The sequence below is a fragment of the Thamnophis sirtalis genome, unplaced genomic scaffold (genome assembly GCF_051295495.1).
Source record: "Thamnophis sirtalis isolate CommonGarterSnake01/CBP01778 unplaced genomic scaffold, rThaSir2_p1.2 scaffold_4, whole genome shotgun sequence".
Lineage (NCBI taxonomy): Eukaryota > Metazoa > Chordata > Lepidosauria > Squamata > Natricidae > Thamnophis > Thamnophis sirtalis.
The window spans coordinates 38,282,435-38,305,268 of record NW_028261384.1 but is presented as its reverse complement, the minus strand read 5'-3'; the positions used below and the strand labels follow the sequence as shown (position 1 = coordinate 38,305,268).

General features: G+C 36.5%; 1 protein-coding gene across 1 annotated transcript in view; it reads right to left on the bottom strand.

Moving 5' to 3' along the window:
* Positions 1 to 22,834, bottom strand: part of LOC106556994 (histone deacetylase 9) — a 173,693-nt gene that overhangs the window by 84,074 nt on the left and 66,785 nt on the right. The window contains exons 9-10 of the mRNA XM_087714371.1: positions 11,062 to 11,181; positions 10,639 to 10,736 (exon numbers count right to left, since the gene is read on the bottom strand). Coding sequence (XP_087570497.1) covers positions 10,639 to 10,736; positions 11,062 to 11,181 — 218 coding nt within the window. The remainder of the gene's footprint in view (positions 1 to 10,638; positions 10,737 to 11,061; positions 11,182 to 22,834) is intronic.

The following is a 22,834-nucleotide window of genomic DNA, read 5'->3' as shown; positions in this document are numbered from 1 at the left end:
CATGCTATTGACTTTAGGGTACAGTATAGTATCAACCTTTTGGCAGTGAATATTTAGAAAATAAAGGGTGCTGTAAATCTGTTTTTAAATCATACAAGCAAAAGAAATTGATATGCAATGCAAACAAGCCGATGAATTGTAAGTTTATCTCATCATTCTTCCACCCACTCATGTTTTACCAAATGAGAACAATGATGATTTTGGAGCTCTAGGAAATATATTCTGGCAATTGTTGCCTTCTGTTCATTTTCAAACACAGTATCCTGTGTTTCACAAAGTTCTTCTGGCTTACAATTGTCACTCTTGCTATGTAGACCCAAGATATTCTGTTTCTCAAAATTATCCAATTCATTTTTATAATTTTCCAGACTACCTTTTTCATACACTGGTAGAAAACAGAATAAAAAACACAATAATTTCCTTAACATGCAATTTTTTAAATATTTGCTGATCATTAATGGATAGTGATTAGTTATTATGGAACTAGCAATAGATTTTCCAATAGATCTTTATATAAGGAAAAGTTAGTCTCTGTAAGATGACAAAGGTATGAAGAAGACTTAAATTATGTACTGCCTATTCTCATCTCGCCCCCCCACCTCCAATAGGATTTTAATTGTAGGGAAGGATACATGTTTTACATGTTTGAACAAGTTACTATCATGAAGATATGAAAATAAGAGTTTAAAAAGAGTGGAATGAGGAATGTGCAATTTCAGGAATATATCCCTTGGAGAAATCCAGGAAGTGGGGAAGAATTAATAAGCGAGAATTGGAATGCAAAGGCCTGAACAGCACTGAATTGAGCCAGTTCTTTGTGGCATGAACACATAAGTAGCTAAACTTAAAAAATAGCTAAAGAATCAAATTATTCTTCAGAATTGTCATTTCCTTATGGCAGAGGTAACTGCCACCCTGTAAAATTTTGATTGAAGCTTGGCGTATATAAAATATAAACATTAATAATAAAAAAAATCTTTTTTAATTTAGAAAATAAATTATTGTTGTCATAAAGAATTATTATTGCATTATCAATAACACTTACTTATATTCTACTTCATAGTGCTTTATAGCTCTCTCTAAGTAGTTTACAGAGTCAGCCTATTGCCCCTAACAAGCTGGGGCCTCATTTTACCCATTTTGGAAAGGTGGAAAGCTGAATCAACCTTGAACCATGGGAATTGAACTGCTAGTAGTCGGCAGAGTTAGCCTGCAATTCTGTATTCTAACTATTGTGTCACCATGGCTCTCTAGTAATCTCTAGTAATTATGTTAAACAAAAAAATAGAAATAATCTGACAGAAAACTATGATAAAGAGCAAACTGATTAGTGATTTTTGTTCGCGTGGGTATTTTTTTATAACCTGATTCATTTAATCGCTACTAAATCTACCAAGTTGTATTTATTTATACCAGATGCTTCTTGGCTAGGGCTGAGTCTGACAGATCTTTTCTCTTATATTTCTCTCATATAATTACAGAAAAAAATAACATTTTTCTTTGACAAAAACCTTTGCAGATATCTTATACCCGTACTAGCTAGATTCAATTGTATAGATATGGTTCAGATATCAAATATGTGTCTATCTCTCCATCTATGCATCCATCCACCCACCCACCCACCCATCCATCCATCCATCTATCTATCCATCCATCCATCCATCCATCCAATATTTTCATAAATGACTTAGATGAGGGAATAGAAAGGAAAACGTATCAAATTTGCACATGATATTAAGGTGGAAGGAATAGTGAATAGCCAACACCCTAGATGATAGGCTCAAGATTCAGATGGATCTTGCAGCACACTCATATAGATGCCCCTTCTCTGTTTGAATTGAAATGTAGGCTTGGAAGAATTAATCTTCCGAAGGATGCATGCATGGGAATATCTATTAGCCTCATTTTCATAAACTTCAATGTCTTTCAGCTTAAGAAAGTTGCCAATTTTGATAAGCTTTCACAATCAAGTTAAGCACAATTATGGCACTGACATGGGTCATGACCTGTCCTCGCACTTACGACCATCACTATATCCCCATGGCAACATGATCAAAATTCAAGACCTTGGCAACTGTCATATATTCATAATGGTTGCAGGGTCCTAGGATAATGTGATCACATTTGTGACCTTTCCAAGCAGCTTCTGTTGAGCAGTCAATGAGGGAGGTCAGATTTGTTTAATTAGGAGATGATTCACTTGATAGCTGTACTGATTTGCTTAACAATCATGGCACAAATGGTCATAAAATCGACCATGGCTCAGTTAACAACTGCTTTGCCTAGCAGCGAAAATTCTGGTTCAAACTGTGTTCATAAGTCAAGCACTACCTATAATGTAGACTTGTTGAGACTTTCTGAGTTTGGTTGTTTTCTTGAAGATATTTTATTAACCAAGAAGTAACATTAGTATATTACTATCAGTGTTTTTATACCTTGCACATATATAGTTATTTTGTTTATTTAAAGAAAATGTTATTTAATGCTACACTACACTTGATCTTAGCCAAAAGGCTGAGAAGTGATTTATTTAATGCTAAAGTTTGTCTATCTTGTTAATTTCTGGGGCAAGCTGTAAATTCAAGTCCTCACTATCAATTCTTTTGGGCAGAAACATTTGTGTGTCTTGTGTTTGTGAGATTCCTTTAGAATTGGAATTGGAATTGGAATTGATTTTATTTGTAGGCCGCCCTTTTCCCTGAGGGGACTCAGGGCGGCTCACAGAAACCAGGGAGAGGGGAATACAATACAATACAGTACTAAGACGACAACACATAATAAAATAATACGCAACATGCATACAACATTCGGGCGGGGTAATGGTCCTTATCCCCAGGCCTGACGGGCGAGCCAGTTCTTCAAGGCTGTGCGGAAGGCCTGGACGGTGGTGAGGGTACGGATCTCTACGGGGAGTTCGTTCCAAAGGGTCGGGGCCGCTACTGAGAAGGCCCTCCTCCTTGTGGTTGCCAGCCGACATTTAGAGGCTTTGTTCCCATTTTCCAGTCCTAGTTCCAAAGTTAAGAATTTAGTTTTGGGCTTAAAGAAAGAAAAAGGAAGCAGATACTCTAAGAATAGGAACCAAGTCTAGAATCCTGATGTAGAAATAGTATTCTATAAGATGTAGCTAATGCTTATTTAAATGTTGTGACATTATTTTTAGGTTGGATATTTATGAAACCTTACTAAATTTGTAACAGTAATTGGATTTACTTCGCTTTGGAAGTTCTTTTATTACGCATTTTGAAATTATATTTGACTAGCTATTGTTATTCAATATCAAAATTGTTCCAAATTTTGCAATGCAATTAGCCAAATTTGTTAAGTTTAAAAATACATGTGAAAATTGTATACAAAAATTAATTATATAAGGGGAAATTACAGAAGTTATATATTAGAAAAAGAAACACAAAAATTGCTTGGGAAATTTACCTTAAAGCATTTATTGAGGACTTTTAAAGCAAAAGACTTTAATTTCTGTGAATTCAGTTGGACACTATAAAAATGAGACATTGATAATTACTAAAATTAGCATATCTATCCTTCACAAATCACAATGACATGTAAGAGGCTGAAATTCTAAGTTCCTCTGAATTATCAATTGGCACATTAACTGTGATTGTGTTTTACAAAGTTCTTTTCCGTCCCATGTGGAATCTCCTGAATTGTTTCTTCTGAAGGATCCAAGTGGCTTTTTAAATCTAAACTATTTCCATAATTTGGCTTATATTGGTTTTTCTTAGTTTATTTCTTTAAAATACTAATTTATTTATTTATTTATTTATTTGAGTATGTGTGAAGTAATAACTATCATTTTGATCTTTTATTAAAAGATTAAAATTAGAAATGTGTGAAGGTCATTAAAAAAAAATGCCATTGATAAGTCTGCTTTCCTGCCTCCCCAGAAAGATTTATACAGAAAATCCATTGCCCAGAGCTAAATTCCATTTGAGCCTCCCACCTTTATTATGTTTTCAATTGTTTTTTCAAATTCAGACTCACAGATATTTCAGTAGAATCATTTTTTCACTAGGGTTATAATGATATAAACTTAAACTCATGACATAATTTTATAAGAATTTGCAGACAGGAGCCCAGATTTATAAACTTCTTTTTATCAAATACTTTTTCTTTTTCCTAAACATTAGCACTTCAAGCAAGAGATCAATTTCTAGGTGAAATATTAAAAAAGCATGAATGCTGATCCTGTGAATTTACTTCCATCAGTTTTCCCACTCTTTGCTATATTGTATCCCATCTTTAGAACTTTCTAGTGCATCTTTTTCAATAGACAACAATTTATTACTATTTCAAATGATTTGTTGGCATTTGATAGACTGTAAAATTATGGTTTTAATCAGGTTTAAAAACTTCCAATCATTTATATAAAATAGAACAGGAAGAGAGGGAGGGGGAACATAGTTTTAAACTGAATTAATAGTTCTTCCCAGTTTGAGATGTGTTGATGTGTTGATACAACATATCAAATGTGGTAGTAAATTATGCAAGTACATCAATAGTAGTAACGGATTTCAGTATAATTTTTTTTCTTTTTTAAAACATTCAGTCTGGAAGAGTTTAATAATCAAAATGAAAATATACAGTATTTCAAGATAACACATTTCTATTATTTCTGATATGAAACCAAAAATAACAAGAATTATTTCTTTATAAACTTGACAGAAACTTGAAAAAGCAGCTCAGCTGTTGATTAGTTTCCACTAATTTATTATCACACACCTCTTCTTTAACAAAGCTATATCCAGGGATTCCTTGATATTGACCTAAACAGGACAACATGCCCATCTATCTGTCCAAACCTAAGACTAGTCTTCAACCATTCCTCTGTACATCCCCTTCCTGGTTCCACACTTGAGACCCAGATATGGTGCTAAGTTAGGGTCCAGTAGAGAGATATAGGTTCTAGTATTCCCTGATGAAAATTATCTGGTCAATCATTATTTCTCAGCCCTACATTACAATTTTTTTTAAAAAAAACCACTATCTGCCAATGGACTAGCATAGTAAAGTAGAGTCCACAATTACTTCTTCCTGTAATAGATTATTTGAGATTTTATATATATATTAACCACACCTATAATCTTTTCATCATTTACTCTTGTTTGTCCAATATTATCTAGGTGATTTGAGGTATTTCTTCCAATTTGGGGAGACTATAATTGGCTTAAAATGAAAGGAGAAAAAACTTGCAGTCACTTTAGCCAAAATGGACTAAGCAATGTAAATTATAACTGACGTGGGTGTAGGATTATTTTTTTACATACTTCCAAAAACATTTGATTCAAACTATCAACGAAGTAGGCTGATTTCTCATGACATCCTAGGCTTGTTTGAGAGCAATTTGAATAACATCACTTTAGAACATTCTGATGACAGAAACCATTTTCAAAGTGTCTGAAAGTCTTTGAAGTTGTTTCATTTTGGATGCTGAAATTCTGAAGATGGAGAGAGAAAGAAAGAATAAGAACATCTAGAGATGCTAGAATAACATCTAGAAAATTTCTGGAAATAGAATGAATCTATATTCCTAAATGCACATGACATACTTATTTGTCAGTAGACAGAATGAAATTTAGGAGAAAAAAATTATATATCAGAAAAAACGAGATTTTGTTTTCTTCACTCTTCCCTATCCTTTTATTCCACAAAAAGTACTCACAGATTTTTCTAAGAATATTTTCCATTGTCATGGAAGAACATTGGGGTGTTGCAATCAGGGAGAGCAATAAAGTGGATTAACTACTTTTAGGGGAGAGCAGATTCTTGAAGAAAGGAATAAATAGCATATTTTTTCCTCCCCTAGAATTCATATGTGATTAATTTGTGTTTTCGTCACTGTAATTTTCTTATCCACAAATAAGAAAGGTTCTGAATGTATTTTTATACAGAGGTGCTGGGTGAAGAATAACAGTACACAATTCAAGAGCCAATATGGTATAGTGGTTATAGTATTGTCCTATAGCAGAGAGACTTCATTTCCATTATTTGAAATATCCCTTCAGTGACTGTGTGACTTTGGACATGTAACATTCTCAACTACTTTGAGGTATTGGAAAAAAGATAAAATATCATTTAACCTTGATAACAAAATACTATAAACATTTAAGTAATCCTAGATTAATAAATTTCAGGCTGCATTGGAAATAATTCATAGCCTGTGTTAAATTGCCTCAAAATATAATTCTGTTTCCTTACAGTGATATATCATCAGTAAGCATGAGCTCTTTTCTGATAGCGGCATGGTTGTATATTTACTCAATCAAATATGTTTAATATTATATCCTTATTCAATATTTGAAACTGATTGTAAACTTTAAAAAAAAGGTTGTGAAAGAAGCTGAATAACAATACCAATCCATTGAAAAAAATGCTTTTGAAAACTATACAAATATCTTGGCAAAGGATAAATGGAAGTATTAGAGTTTTGCATTTGAGATTTACCAGTTTTGACAGCATAGTTCTAAAAAATTGAATCTTTGACTAGGTGTTTGCCATGATAGCCAAATGACATACAGAAGATCAAAACCCATTTCACAGAAACAGTGCAAAATTGTGACTTCATGCTTCCTTTCACCACCCCATGTTTGGCATTAAGTGTCAATTTCAGGTGTGTTATGTCTGAATGCAAAACCATCTCAACATGTATTCAAAGACCACCCAAGAGTATTGAGATGGGAGAGAGAGAAAGCTGGGTTTATAGATTTTGTGGTATATTTGTAATTCAAGGAAGGTATGCATTAGATATAACATTTGAAGCTATAAGTTATGACAGTGGTTAGAGCAAAAATTGTGAGTTTCACTGTTAGTTGAAAAAGTTGAAAAGTTAACTGTGGCTAATTCAACTTGAGATTCCTAAACTGACCATTTTGCCCAGTTTTGACAAGTATGACTGCATCAAGAACCTGGATTGCATCAGTCAAAACCTGAGGTATATTGTTGTACCATAAGAAAAGAATCAATTTGTTTCCTTGAATGTAGAATTGGGAGTGCAATGAGGCTCACAAACAGGAAATGTTTAAAGCAAACTTTCCACAATTTGGTGATTTCTTAAATGTTGAATTCACACACATGGATTTTATGCATATACATCCATCTCTTCTAGGGCCTAATAATTTATTAGTTTCCTATTTATATATTTAAATTTATCAGCCTCCCAACTCCAGTGGATTATTTACTATATTTCATCCCATGTGGACATGCAAGATTAGATGCAATTCCCATTATTCCTCTTAATTCCTGAAACCAATGCAACATATCTTAGAAGAGTATTGAGTTTCTCAAGCTGCTTGTAGCCAATCACCAATGGAGATAGTCACCGTTATGTATGTGGGGGATGTTGTAGAACTTTTTACAATTTGAACTTGGTGGAACAATGTGGAAGTATCACATCTCTAAGAATCTCGTTTGGAGAAAAGCAGATTAGACAAAATTTGTAGTTGCCAGCACTGTTAAAGATAAGATAAGAATTCATTTTTGTACATTGGAAAAAACCATGGGTAAGAGATCTTTCAATATGTACTGTACATCTGCTGAAATGAAAGGAATAGGCCTCCCTTATTGTCACCCATTTGAACTGTATAATATATGAAGGGATAAGAAACAATTTTTATAGTTGTCTCAGAACCTTGGATCAAGTGAAATATAGCACAAAGATGACACCAGATAACCACCAAAGAGAACACTTGTGCAGATAGATGAAGAAAACAATATATTGTTCAGACATGTGTAATATCTTGTAGCAAACCTGACCTACCATGATTCAAATGAATTCATACCTTATAAAATGGAGAAATGGATATTAATAAATAATTGTACTATATGAAAGTAAGCCTTTAATAAATCAGCAGATGAAAAGAATATTCATCATTGTAACAGGAAAAGGATATTTTGGAGAGATGTCTGTAAGAATTGATGGTAACAAAGACACCTTGGAAGTGTATGACCACTATTCTTCTTAGAGTTAGTAAAATACATAAAAAACTATGAATGGGACCCGTAAAAGAGGGGGAAGCATTCAATTGCCATTTCCTGCATAATGAAATGAACCATTTGGCAGTGCCTTCTGACAGATAACTGGGAGGTTAGCATGGAGTGTGGAGAACAATATACAAAATCTACCTGCTTTATAAGCCCCTTTATGTATTAGGCATAGGGGCTTATACAGCTAGTAAACAAACTGAGTAAGAGAAGAATACATGTTGTGGTTGAAGATGCCATCTGAAGGCTTGAAACTCTTGTTTGGATAAGAGGATTCCATCAGGAAGAGTTCTTAGTCACAAAGCAATGTGAATGCTGCATTGGAAGATGCAGCTAGCCTTTGGTTGGGATAGAAGGAGAAATTTGAAGAAGTACAAGTAGAAGAAGTGGTTATATGTAAAATTTGCCTCAGTGTACAACTTCTAGATCCTAATCTAGGATATGTCATCATTGCTTTCATTATCATTATTATGTCCCTTAATGCTAGCACTGATTGGCCAATAGAATGGACTCAAATAAGGTGATCAAAGATGGTTGAAGTTGCTAGAAATTAGCTGCCAATCAGCTAACAAGCTACTTTTAGTTTCTGCTTAATAAAAAGAACTACTTCTACTGATAAAATTCATAGTAACAGCGCATACACACACACACACACACTTTATGAAATGTACCTACCCAGTCCAACAGTTTTGTTGAAAGGTTGAGGTAAGAAGTGGGACTACAATGAACCTGGACCCCTCCGTGATTACATAAAGATCATCTATCCTCTGTTTTTCATGTTTTGGGTATCCATGGCTGGAAGACTGCAAATAGGCTATTCTAGCAGAGGTGGTGGGAGAGACAAGCAATCTGGATGCACCACATGGGTTATGGGAAAGTCAAGCAGGGGTGGGCCAGAGCAGCAGCTAGCTGCAGGAGGATTATCTTCACACAGTAACACCAGCAGCAAACAAAAGCAGAGGTGGTATGGGAAGCAATCTGGACATGTCACGTGGACCATGGGAAACCCAAGTGGTGGTGGGCTGGAACAGCAGGTGACCACGGGAGGCTCATCTTCATGTCTCTCGTCTTTCCTGCAGCCTGCATGGAGTGTTACGATTGCCTGCCTCTGCTCCATGCCTTCCACTCAGGCAGCTCCAGAGTACACTAACCAAGGGATCAGCGACTGCACTACTACTAGATACCATTGGTCCTACACTTGCCAGCCCTTGTGTGTGGGCTGGGGGGTGGGACACTTGGGCTGATTACCCTGAAATCATGTTTTCCTGAAAATAAGTCCTAGTGCTTAATTTGGGGCCCAAAAGAGAAACACCGTAGATATTAAAGGAGCACTATCTTTATACTGGAGTCACTTGCCAGATTATCACGTAAGGCATACTTGTGATCCACTTTTTGTGATTAGCAGGAAAGTCTGTATAAGATGTGAGTTACTGCCTAATTTTAGTGCAGTAAATATACTATAATAATAACAAAAGGCTATTTACCAAATGTATGTTTTTAGTAATACTTTCAACTATGTTAGAAGAGCATTTTCATAACATCCAAAGCAATGTATTAATTGAAAACAGAGCAAAATCTTGCTGACACTAAACACACTGTTGCCTGAGAGAGGTCCTGTCCAACAAGATTCTGTGAGACCCCAAACAAATACAGATCACTATGCAGAGGAATGATTTATATGTGACTAAATTCATATTTCGAGTTCCTGAAATATATAATTCACAAGCAGAAACTCACACTTGCACCTGATTGTCAATCAGTAAAGCCAACTATCTCTTCAATCTATATCTTTATATCTATTTCTTTTCAAATCCTGGCATTTCAATCTTAAATAATAGTCAATGCAAATCAAAGAGATTTTCTTCCATATGCCTTTTCTTAGTATTCAACAAGTGGCAGCTGATCTAATCTGGATTGGGAACCTGAGCAATATAAAATCTGTTTAGTATTAGGATTGAAGACTGCAGAAATAGGAAGGCTGCAGGTTAGTTTGAAGGTCAAAAATATCCCAGAAAACTATAGTGACAAACAATATATATAATATATATCAACCCAACTCACTCATGATGACTAAAGGCACTTTAAAGGAACAATAGCCAAAATACCAAATACAGTCCCATCACATAGCAAAATATTTCTTCACTTTTTCCAGGAAACATGCATGGTTCTGGTTATGAAGATACCATGAATGCATTGGTTAGTATTATTATTATTATGAAAGAACAGATTTCCAAATGTGGTAATAATGAAGTAAATTGCTGGAAAATCACCAAAATCTGCAATAAAATGTATTTACATTAATTGATTCTCTGTGTCTGTTTTTCTGTGGATCTATTCATTTTTTGACTTTTAAAAAACTTATTAAGCAGTTTACAGGGGGGAGAGACAAAACTTCTCCAGCAATCTGTTTCAGGCAACAAATAAACATATTCTATTTTGTGTGTGGCCAGCATATTACCACTGATTTTTTTTTTGTAAAGTAAAGTAAAAGAGGTCTCCAGATACTATATAATAAGAGATGTTTTCTTTAAGCCAGTTCCACCATGGGTCATTTTTCTGATTGTCAAGGCTGCTGTATTCCAACGCTGGTAGATTTCAGCCTGTACTTCTATTTGGCACTTTGAAAAAGAAACAGGAACCAACCTGAATGCTGTGAGGTACTCCACATCTCCCATGGGGGGATCTAGGCCACCTGTCCAAGCAATATTTATATTATAACCTTCACCAGGGCCACTTCCAACCTAAGAGGAGGAGGGGGAAGGAGGGGGAAATGCCGGAGGGAAAATGGAGAGGAAAGGCAGAGAGTGAATCAAAATAAGAAAATGCACAAAAATGTCCTTTTGAAACCAACTTCAAACAGCACGTCAAATCAACCTGGCCCCACTTGACAAGGACTGTTCTGGGTTATGCACTTGTTCCACCCTGTCCCCACTCCCAGTGGGCCATTTGGTAATCTAATGCAATTTAGAGCACCAATGTAGGATGAGAAAATTAGGGGTAATCATGCAATGCAATTACCTGAAAAGATACAAATAAAAAATGGAGTTGTAAAGAAATAAACCTAACCTCATTTGGGGCTCCGCTGCCAGGGAAGAAGTTGCCTTCATCATAGCGATGGAGGGAGACATACAGGATGCTGGGGTCAGAATAAAAAGCCTGCTGTGTACCGTTGCCATGGTGAACATCCTAAAGGGGAAAGAAAACAGATGACAAATGCAATCATGTCCAAGCCAATGTGGTGAGAGTTCTTTGCTTTCTCTTCTTCTCTTTCTCCTGTGTCTCAGTTTTAGTGTTTCTCCCTCCTTCTTTCATTCTTTCCTTCTCTTTTTCTCTCCCCTTTCCACCCACCCTTCACCACGCTAAACTTCCTGAACTTTCAAGCAAATTACTCTTTAATACACTCATTTTTTAAACTGGCTTCTAAAAATCAGGAAACCACAGTGAGCATGCCCTTGAGACTCCAGATGAGCAGTCATTGAGAAATCCCAGTCCTTTTGTACAATTAGATATTATACACCGGCCCTTTGTACTTCTTGTCTCAGTGATGGAATCTAGCATCCTGTTTTATGGAGGAATTTTATGACTTATTAACTGCCAACAGTTCATAACCCCTCAGGCTTAATTAACTTGGTTTCATTGGCTTTTAAAAAGGGGGATAGGCAAAACTTGAAAATACAAACTAGTATTTTACAAAGGGATCTATGGACTATAACTTCAAGAAGTCTTTGTTTTTTGCAATTTTTGACAAACACTAAAAAGTTCATGCATTCATTGATTTTCCAAATTCTACTTCTGAGGTCAAAGGGTTTGCAACCAGCTGAGTAAATTGGTTTCCTTGAAACATTCAGTTCAGCTAGAAGTCCCTCAGTAGCAACACCCACATCAAAAGGGAACCCAGATGCAGAAAGGACTTTATCCTTTATTTCATAAAATCTTGACGGTGTAGTTGATATGTAAGAATATGATCTCATTAGTTTCAAACAAACTGAGCTTCCAAAGGCCACAAATGCCATTCATTTGGTATGATATGAGCTGGCAGGACAATTGATGAATGACTAAATTTGCTAATATTCTGACCAAGAATTAATTATACCTAACCTTTTGGGTGCCTTATACAGCTATTACATGCATGCTAAATATTTTCAGTAATACTTTTTTTTAGCATTTTTAAAAAGTAAGGCTTATTATGTTTCCTTAAATTAATTCTCATTGGAAAAGCATGGGGTTCCCTTAAGGGAAGTATAGAAAAGAAATGTTTTTAAGCATAATAGTTTTGGTAATGAGACCACTAGAAACTGTATGCTACCTTATTTGCGGGAAATCTGGGAAACAACATTGCCAACAATATATTAAGGCCTTGCCACTTCCAACTTGAAAGACTCAGAGTAAATTTACCATGAAACAGAGAACATAAAACTACTTGCATCAATATTAATATTGCAATTAAATCAATTTGCATATGCAGTTCTCTTCAAATTATTAAGACTATCACTATCTCCAAAATGCTTAGCATGTTTCTCCTACGATTTCCCTTCTCATCCCTGGACACATCGCATATATAGCCCATCACTTTTCCACAAGTGCTGGCAGGAGTGTTGTTGGTACATCCTCCTTCAAGAATAAATTGCATGCTACTTCAAAACTTTGAGGAATGGTACTCTGTACAATTTTAATAAATATTTATCACCACATTGAAAAACAATAAGCAATAAAATATCTAAGAGCTGCCCACTCCAGAAACAATAGTTCAGTAAAAATAGTGGAGATCAGGTTGGGGCTATTCTTTTGGTCAGGGCAGCTAATTGTGGATTTCTTTCACATACTTGTTTTGTCCCTGCTATATAATTCCTCACTAAACTAGAATGAAGTCTATTGCTATTCTTATTTTTGTTGCTTTTATTTATTAATTGTATATCTTGCTTGTCTACAAAAGTTACACTCTAGGTGGCTAAATTATAATGTAGTAAAGATGAAACTAAAACATTAAAATCTTGTGCTGTTAAACACTCAATAGAATAAAGCTAAAGCAATAAATAAGGACACTTGGGAAATGGAAACTTATTTATAATTCAGCTAAAATACCCTAAACCTATTATGAATGAACACATCTTTGCTTGCTAATGGAGTTCTGAGTGTAGTTATCAACAAGTCTTTCTTTTGCATTCATTCCATCTAGACCCATGAAAGCAGCAAGACTCAGAGAAAATTTTCTCAGAAGAATTTGAAAGTCAGTTTGGCTCACATGTAAGTAAATAGAAAGTGGAATGAACATATCTTCTAAATATATGAGTTCCAAATATATCAATGAAGTGAGTGGTGCAATATTCAGAGAAATGCTGTTAGGCAACTATGTAATTAAATGAGTACAGAACTGCTTCTAAAATCTGCCAAAATTATTATTTTTCTATAAAATTCAAATAAATACCTGTAAGGCTCTTTGCTATTTTACCATGCTAATATCTTCATTCTTGCTTAAATGTGTATCTGTGTGTCTTTCTGTGTAAATAAATGTAAATAAGGAGATATATATGGATTTGTCCATCCATCCATCTATATATCCATCCAAAGTCCTGCCTTCATTCACTATGAGAAACTTTAATTCCATTCATAGATGAAGAAAATCATGAACAGGGTCATATTTCTGGTGAGAAGCTTCACTAACGTATGTATTACATTTCAGAGATATTATGGTCCTATCATCTCCAACTATAACGTTCATATGTTTTTTTCTGGTATGCTTTAAAAGGCAGAATGATCTTGTGTTAGGCAGAATGATCTTGTGTTAGAATAGCAATTTATGACTAGGACTGGTAATTTAATATAGGAGATCCTTGTATACAATAGCATTTGGAAGAGAGCTAACTTAAAGATGTCTAAGAGATTAAGGAAAAGAATGTCAAAGATTTAAATTATAATATAATAACTACTATTTACAAATAGCACTTCAGAAGGTCTTTCATTTCTGCTTTTCCACTCACACAACATACTCAGTATGATTAAATACTAATGATTAAGGAATTCACTACTTAGTGTATCATAAATGATACAATATTTTTTTAATTTTAGTTATGATTTAGTTATGATTATTAGGAGATGAGTGGTATATGAGTGAGTGAGATATATGTGTGTATTTATTTGTTTGTTTGTTTGTTTGTTTGTTTTATATTGCCACCTATTCCCCCATGGTGACTTAAGGCAGCTCACTGAATACAAAACCACATTTAAAACAATAAAAACTAACAAAAAGAATCAAATAAATTAATATAGTACAATATAACAAAATCACCCCCCAACTCCCATCCACTACCCTGGCAATAGCGGATGACATGAGACATTTAATGGGATCCATTCTGTCCTGGGTTTCCTAGGCCTGCTGGCAGAACCAGGTCTTCAGCATCTTCCGGAAGAGTATTAGAGCGGGGTCAATTTTAATCCCTGGGGGAATGATATTCCAGAGAGAGGAACGAAGAAGATTCTTCTTCTGGGTTCCACCAGGTGTATCTTCCTTGGGGATGGGACCCACAACATTTCCTGCCTCCCTGCTCCAATGGATTGGGTAGATGTGACCAGTAGGAGATGGTCCCTCAGATAACCTGGTCCCATGCCATGAAGGGTTTTAAAGGTGACAACCAGCACCTTGAATTGCACATGGAAGCAAATCCGCAACCAATGCAGCTCCCGCAGGAGAGGTAATACACACCAGACAGTGTCTGCATAAAACCATGATGGTCACTGCGTTTTGCACCAACTGGAGCTTCCAGATGTTCTTTAAGGGTAGCCCCAAATAGAGCGCATTGCAATAGTCAAGACAGGAAGTGACTGGAGCATGAGTGACTGTGAATAGGAAGTTTGGGCAAGGAAAGGGCATAACTGGTGCACAATCAGCAGTTGCACAAAGGCCCATATGATCACAACTGCCACCTGCTCTTTGAGTAGGAGTCATGAATGCAGGAAAACCTCTGCATTATGTGCAGGAGCTGTTTGGGGTAGTGCCACCCCATCCAAGACCAAAGGTGGCAATTCTCCCTGAATGAACGAAACCCAAACCTAGAGCCACTAGGTCTTGCAAAGGTTTAGTTTCAACCTGGTGTTCCCCATCCAGCCCCTAACAGCCTTTAGGCACTGCAAGAGGTAGACACAGCATCATTTAACTCACCACAGATCGAGACATACAGCTAAGTATCATCAGTCCATTTGCCTTCTCCGGTCATACACAGATTCCCTACATAGAATCTACTGCTGGTCCTTCAGGCACTGACAGGACCACCATTTGAGCCCATTCGCACAGTCTCTTGACTCTAAAATTAGAGTCTATTGACTCTAAAAGTCACATTCCTAATAGCTATTATATCGGCGAGACGTATTTCAGAGCTTGGCGCTCTGTCATCTTGAGACGACTTGTGCATTTTCCATCAGGACAGGGTAATATCAAGACCAGACCCAACCTTTCTCCCTAAAATTAATACTCCCGTTCATAGAGCGCATGAGGTAGTATTACCCAATTTCTGTCTGGCTCCTTCCAACACAAGGGAGCATCTCTGGCAAAGGCTGGATGCCCGCAGGGCTCAGGCAAACTGCCTCTTTTTGCAGGTTGGAGGCATTGCTGGTGTCTTTCCAACCGGCCACACAAGGGGCTAGGATAACCCCTAACACAATAGGTAGATGGTTGAGAAAACTTATCTCCTTGGCCTATGAAGCCAAGGGCAAGGTTCCATCTCAGGGTATCACCGCGCATTCTACCCACCAGAGCAGCATGGGTGACTAGAGTGCCATTTGAAGATATCTGTAGGGCAGCATCTTAGGCATCCCCTACTTCTTTTATTCGACACTACAGACTAGACACTTATGCATCAGTGTCTTTTGGACATAGAGTGTTGCAGCAGGTAGTGGCTCCTACAGCTGCTAGGGATTCATAACTTCTTCCCCACTCTATGGATGGTAGCTTGGGTACATCTCGATGGTTGCACTTCCTGCTTCCCATCATGGAGAACAAATGTTAGTACTTATCTGAACATCGATTCTAATGATGGGGACAGAAGGTACTACTTCCCACCCTATTAGTCGTAGCAGCCTGTCCAGGGAGGGGGTATTTGTATTTGTATTTGTATTTATTAATATTTGTATGCCGCCCTTTTCCCTGGGGGGACTCAGGGCAGCTCACAGTTCAGGGGGAGGGGGAGACAAACCAAGTTACATATAGGACAATACTTCATTAAAAGCACAACATTCATACTATTCGGGTACAGTGAAGGTCTTTAGCCCCAGGCCTGTTGGGACAGCCAGGTTTTGAGGGCTCTGCGGAAGGTCTGGAGGGTGGTGAGGGTACGAATCTCCATGGGGAGTTCGTTCCATAGGGTCAGAGCTGCCACAGAGAAGGCTCTCCTCCGCGTGGTTGCCAGTCGACATTGACTGGCTGATGGAACTCGGAGGAGGCCTAATCTGTGGGATCTAATTGGTCAAGTGGAGGTAATTGGCAGTAGGCGGTCTCTCAAGTACCCAGATCCAATACCATGAAGGGCTTTGTAGGTGACAAGTAGCACCTTGAAGCGTACAAGGGGGTACCCTTGTTGTGAATTCTATTACAGATCATTACTCCATGCAACCTCGAGGAACTGATCAAAAGGAGTAGAGGTATTGCTGCAACACTTTTTCACAGTCTATGGACCAGACAGGATTGATGATAGCCCGATGGTAGCACCTCCCATCCCCATCATTAGAATGGACGTTCAGGTAAGTACCAACATTCGGTCTAAAACACAGGTGTTTGTGTGTATACTCCCTAGTATTCTGTCTACTTCCTTGTGTGAAACAGGGTCAAACTGTTCCCAGATAACAGGGTGGGACCTGCCTCAGGAGCTTCCACCGGACCAGTAACTGGGAACAAATGTGAGTGATTGCCACCAGACTGCGATCCAACCATAACAAGGGGACCAAGGACGGGTCCACCAATTCCAAGTCACATAGGTACTGCTCTGACAAGAACACAAAATTGGATGTGTGGCCACTATTACTAGTGAGGCTCTCGATGACCTAGGACAGGATCATGGAAGTTGCAGCAGGTAGTGGCTCCTACAGCTGCTACGGATTCATAACTTCTTCCCCATCCTATGGACTTCTTTCCCACCCTATGAAATCTCAGGTTACGTCTGCCCCCGCCCCCAGGGATGGGAGGTCAGCCCTGCAGCGAGGTCCAGGGAAGCTGCCATGCAGTAGTGATACTATTACAGCAGCAGCAATCCCACCTGATCCCTTGAGCCCAACCTAAGAAAAGGATCTCACAGCCAGGTACTGGTGGACCAGTGCTTCTGGAGGCTACTAGAGATTCTCTGATAATAACACCCACACCACCTCCCTGGCCCTGATGTCTGTACTGGTGCCATGCTCTATAACCCACTGGGCACATTTCTATGAGGGGAACACCTCCCTCTGGGCCCAGCCAGATCAGAGTTCTCTTCAAGGATAAAATCGGCAATAAGACTAGCCTTATTGCAAGCTGATCTAATATTTAAAAGCAGTAGCATAAAACCAGGGCCACCACAGATCTGCTGACCAGGTAAATGAGGTGAGTGCAAGGGGAAGAACACGACATTTATATTAAATACCGAGGTCATGTTCCCCCTGCCTCCCCCCTGCCTCCCATATCTCTTGTTAACCTGTTCTACCACTGAAATAGATTGATCTCTTCTGCCTTTCTCAGAACAATTCCATCCCCCATCCCCAACACTGCTCCTTAAAAAGGGAGAAAACCTCATCCCACTGACACACAGTTAGAGCAAGGTGAGTCTTACAGGCACTATAGCCTTGCTCTCAGTGCCATCAAACTCACACCACCCCTTTCTCATTGCCATAGAGGGGTCACATCCAGTCCCCCTTATCTCTCAATGCATTCAGAATATATCGACTCAACGGCAACCTGCCTGGTTGCTCTCACGCAGAGAGCCACTCCCCCCCCCCCAGCTCTCACCCGAGGGAAAGAGACCAACACAGTCACCTCTCACTCAACTTTTCCTTCCAGCCCCAGGATTCCCCAAGCACTTTTCCCAGGCCCGGTTACAGAACATTTAGAGGATTACAGAAGCAAGATTGCAGAAGGTAGCCAGAAAAATAGCCAGAAGGCCTGCTATGCTGCACTGGAAATTAAGTAGCAGGGTAGTCCTACAATTCTCATGAAGTTCACAGTTCCAAGCTCCCACTCGCCAGTTAATCTCAGGAAATCCCAATGGCAGCCTGGCCCTCTCTACAGCATTATTAACCACGAGTAGGCCTAGCTGCTGACAAAGGCCAGTGAAGCTTCTGTCAGCTCTGCTTCCACCAGATGACCCAGGCCATCATTTCAGAGCTGCAGCTGCTGACTCTTGGGATCTCAAGCCAGGGTTTAGCTTCAGTCAGGGGAATCCAGCGGGAGACCATTTATGTGTGTGTCTCTGTGTGTATAAAACATATATAAATAAAATGAAGCCAATAGTGAACACTGTGGATATGACAGGAGTGAGGAGGAGATGGTTGTTTTTTGTAACACTAACAGTTGCTGAAATTTAGGACTATTAATTTTTTTATAGCAAGAAAAATATAAAATTAATTTATTAGATTTTTATTCCACTTTCATTACATTACAGGTAACTAACATCTGTGAACATATCTAATATTCTTAACTCTTCTTATTTTCCCCACAATTGCAATTGTGATAGAGAGTCATTGGCCCACTGACATCAGGCTGACTTTCATTCCAAAAGCAGGATTATAGTTCATAGTCTCCTGCTTTCTAGGCCAAGACTTTAACCATTATATCAAATTGGTTCTCAGAGTCATAGTTATTGATCTCATGTAATAGCTTCTCAACTAAATATTGATTGTTTCTAGATTTGAGTAAAATAAAATAAACTCTAGTCTATAATGGCAGCAAAACTATATTCATTTTTCTAAAGCTGATAGTCTGGAACTTTAATTAATCAGTCTATAGAACAATAACATTTTTCTTTACTTGTGGCTGTATAGATTTTACATGGCCACCCACCAAGTTAAAAAAAATAGGAGTAAGTGACCTAGCATTATTTGGTCTTTCTCTTGATGTAATTAAATATCTTCTGTTCTAGTGAGGATATGAGTCTTCCAAATAGTGAAATCTGAATATGCTATCATATGCTATTTATTTAATGATAGTCCAAGCCAATATTCAAGTTCACAAATTAATAGGGCAATACAAAGTGGAGCTACTCAATAATCCCATGGGATATTTCATGAATGTATAATGTTTCAATAGATAAATTTATATTCATGCTAATGTAGGATTATGTGATTTCTAGGAAAACAACTCATGTGAAAGAGTGAAAGAGCAAAATACAGTTCAATTTAAATTAAAGACATCATCATTACAGTTTATTGTTTTAAGATTTTCAAATATAAGGAAGACAAATGGAGTCTGACTGTAAGAATTTGTGGGCCACCTAGTCTTTAAAATCTGAGTTCTTTCAACTTCTAATTGAAATGGGCGATCCACGTTTTATGACAAAGACAGAAATCAGTCCAAGTAATTAAATAGTGCCCTGACCAAAAGGCCCATTACTTATGTATCACATTTTTGAACCACACATCTACCTCACAGAAAGATGGATTTAGATGCACATTATCATCTGTATGCTAGTTGAAAAATACTAATGGAGCTTACCTTGGACCTGCTAATAGCAGAAATACTCAGAAACGCTACGGTATTTGATTTTAGAAAAACATCTGCTTCAGCTAATATACATAATCTTCATTTAATTTGTTCTTTTACTCCTTTAAAAACTACTACCACTCATCTAACAATATAGTCTTTGCAACTTGCACTATTTCAGATAAACTGACTCTGTTTCCATAAGCCATAGCCCCCATAGCAGACAGTTGGTTCGGGGAAAGCTGTTTAACTTATGAATTACAAATTTCCATTGTTTGACATAGCGAATGAATTTTTGGAATGCTTCTTCGGTTTTATCCAAAGAAAGAGTTGTGATTTCCTGTTCTTTCTATTATTTTGGTGGCTCAGAAACAACCAATCTCTCCATGGTATTATATCAAATCATTGGATCCTGATTTATATTTATGTTCCACTTACTTCATTTATGCCCTATTATAAACTCCACCTTATTTGCATCTACATTTTTATCAAATGTAGAAGAATAATGACATATCTGAGGTATAGGCAATGTTACTGAAATTTTTTCCTGTTTCAGGAAAATTGTCAACAATTAATCTAATAAGGGTTGTTGGAATTTGCTATAGTCTACTGTTACAAGGTATTATCAAGAGGATATGAAGCTAATTCTAAAGAGTAGTTTGTTCCTCTACTAAGCTTTCTTACTGTGATCTATTATTATCATAAGACATTGTATTGGCTTGAAGTCTTCATATCTGTATGTGGAAGTATTTAAATGCAGAGACTCTCTTAGCAGCAGAGAGCAATACTGGCCCAAGAAGTCCCTCACTGCAATTTCATGCTTTGTGTGCAGATAGTAAATTATGTCCAAGGTTAGCATTCTCTAAATGCTATCCCTGTGTGAAAGGATTAATAGATCTTCCCATAGTGGATGATATTTCCATATATAGGTGGAGTCATGTGTACTAGGATATGAGGATATGTTCCTGTAGGCTTTATTTTGTGTTGATAATCTCTACTAACTGATTATGGAATGATGATAATAAATTGGATTACATTGTAATTAGACGTCTATTCTGAACATACAACTATGCAGAGCTTTATTACATTCTTGTACAGATTAATAAATCTGTCATTTTTAGTTTCTCTCAATTTTTCTTTCCCCCAGATTTAAATTTGGTTCAAGCCATATATTTACCATAGTGATTTTTTTTATAAAAGATTAATTTTTAATGCATCATTTTGTTATATATGTATTCTGCAAAAAAAATATCCTAATTAAAAATGTTGCATATTATTTCATTACTGCAACTTTGCCTAAGATTTTCATGCATACATTTTGTGTAAATTATATTTATTTATTTATTTAATTTGAAACTGCATCTAGATGTCACTTTACATATTGATTTATAAAATTAAATAGATTCATATAAAAATAAGACATATTTCTAATATTGGTTTCAAATACAAAACATAAGGAATTATAGCTATAATAGGGATATAGCAATTACAAACAAATTTGCCATGGCTGTCTCCATCATTGTACCTATCCTGTTAAATAATATTCTCCTGGAAGTATGGTGGGCCCCAACCCTGCAGGTCCTTTGTAAATTGGAAATGGCTTGGATGATCTTACAGGCACTTGTACCAGAATGATCCCTGTTGTTTGTTAGTAATTGTATTAGAAAAGAGAACTTTTTTTCATTCCAGTCAGAGGCACATAGTGTATTATGGTTTCTCCTATATATTATTTAAATAGAATTTTCTTTTAGTTTTAAGTTTGTTTTTAAGCTATCTGATTAAAAATGATAAGAAGGGTAACTATATAAAATATTTGTTTAAATAAATAAATGACAGGAAACAGTATTCCCTAATTCAAGAAAGTCTACCTACAACATTTTTAAAAATCAAAGCTAAAGACTGTGGATAAGATCTGAAGTTTTCATTAATTTTATCATATGCCAAATCTGAAAAATATCCATAATAACAGAAACAGATCAGACAAAGTTCTATCTTAATGTGGCTTTTTAACACAAAAAATTATTCTGTTGTTTCTTTATAAACAACACCTTCCAGTCTTGCACCTTCCAGAGTTATTGGATTACAACATCCACAGCAAATTGACCATTGGATTATTGTCTAGTAATAATTAACTACTGGATTACCAATTTCAGTAGCTATAGCTGCTAATAATGGAATGTGTATCCCAATGAGTCTAGAAATACTAAGTTGAGAAAGGCTATAATATAAGAATGCTTTAGTTCCTTCTGGTATTTATTATTCAAAATTTAATCCTACTCTCAATCTTTAAAGAAACAGGGAAAAAGTTCAAGTGAAGTGGAGAATCTATGACTTCCCAGCTGTTGGATCATAATTTGAGTCATTGGCTTTGTGGGCTGTGCCTTAAAGAATTAACATCCAAGAAGATATGAAGGGCCATGGGTTTCCCATCCAAAGGGACCAAACGGAGGAAAATAAATTGAGGTAATCTGACTATGCTACTTATTCCCTGTGCTCATAATCACAAACTGTGACAGTTAAAGAATTGTCAAGGCTAACTGAAATATTTCATACGTGTTGGCATATGAAATAAAAATAAAAAAAATCTGAAATAAAAAAAAGTAATGCAGCATTGTATTTTTTAAATATTGGAAATGAATATCTATAGCATATAATTATAGCTTCCTAAAATTAATATTAGCATTACCTGCTAATTGGTCTGTTCGTTATTTTGCACCATTTTTGGAAACTTAAAGCACATTCAGAGTATTTCAGTGAAGAATATGATCCAAAGAACAATGCAATTGTTGAATTAAAATAAAGCAGTAATTCAAATCTAAATTTGAATTAATCCTTGATTGAATGGATTAGCAAGGGGACAGATGTCCATTAAACTCTAATATTCAATAAATGATAGCTTTTCAGCAGAAAGTATAATTGTCAGGATAAAATGGTCTCTACTAGTAGTAATAGTAAATATGGTTTTGAAAAAAAAGTTTAGGATTATCTGAACTAAATCCATTATTTCTAAAATTCAGAAAAATTTCCTTCAGCAAATAGGGTTTTTAAAATTTAAATTTATTAAACCAAAATCCATGAAACCAAGAACTTATTTTTACAACAAAAGAATCCTATTGCTGCATATTAACCCTGCTTTTTCTTTTTCTAGCCCCAGCTGAAATTGGAAGATAGGAGTCACACTGATTC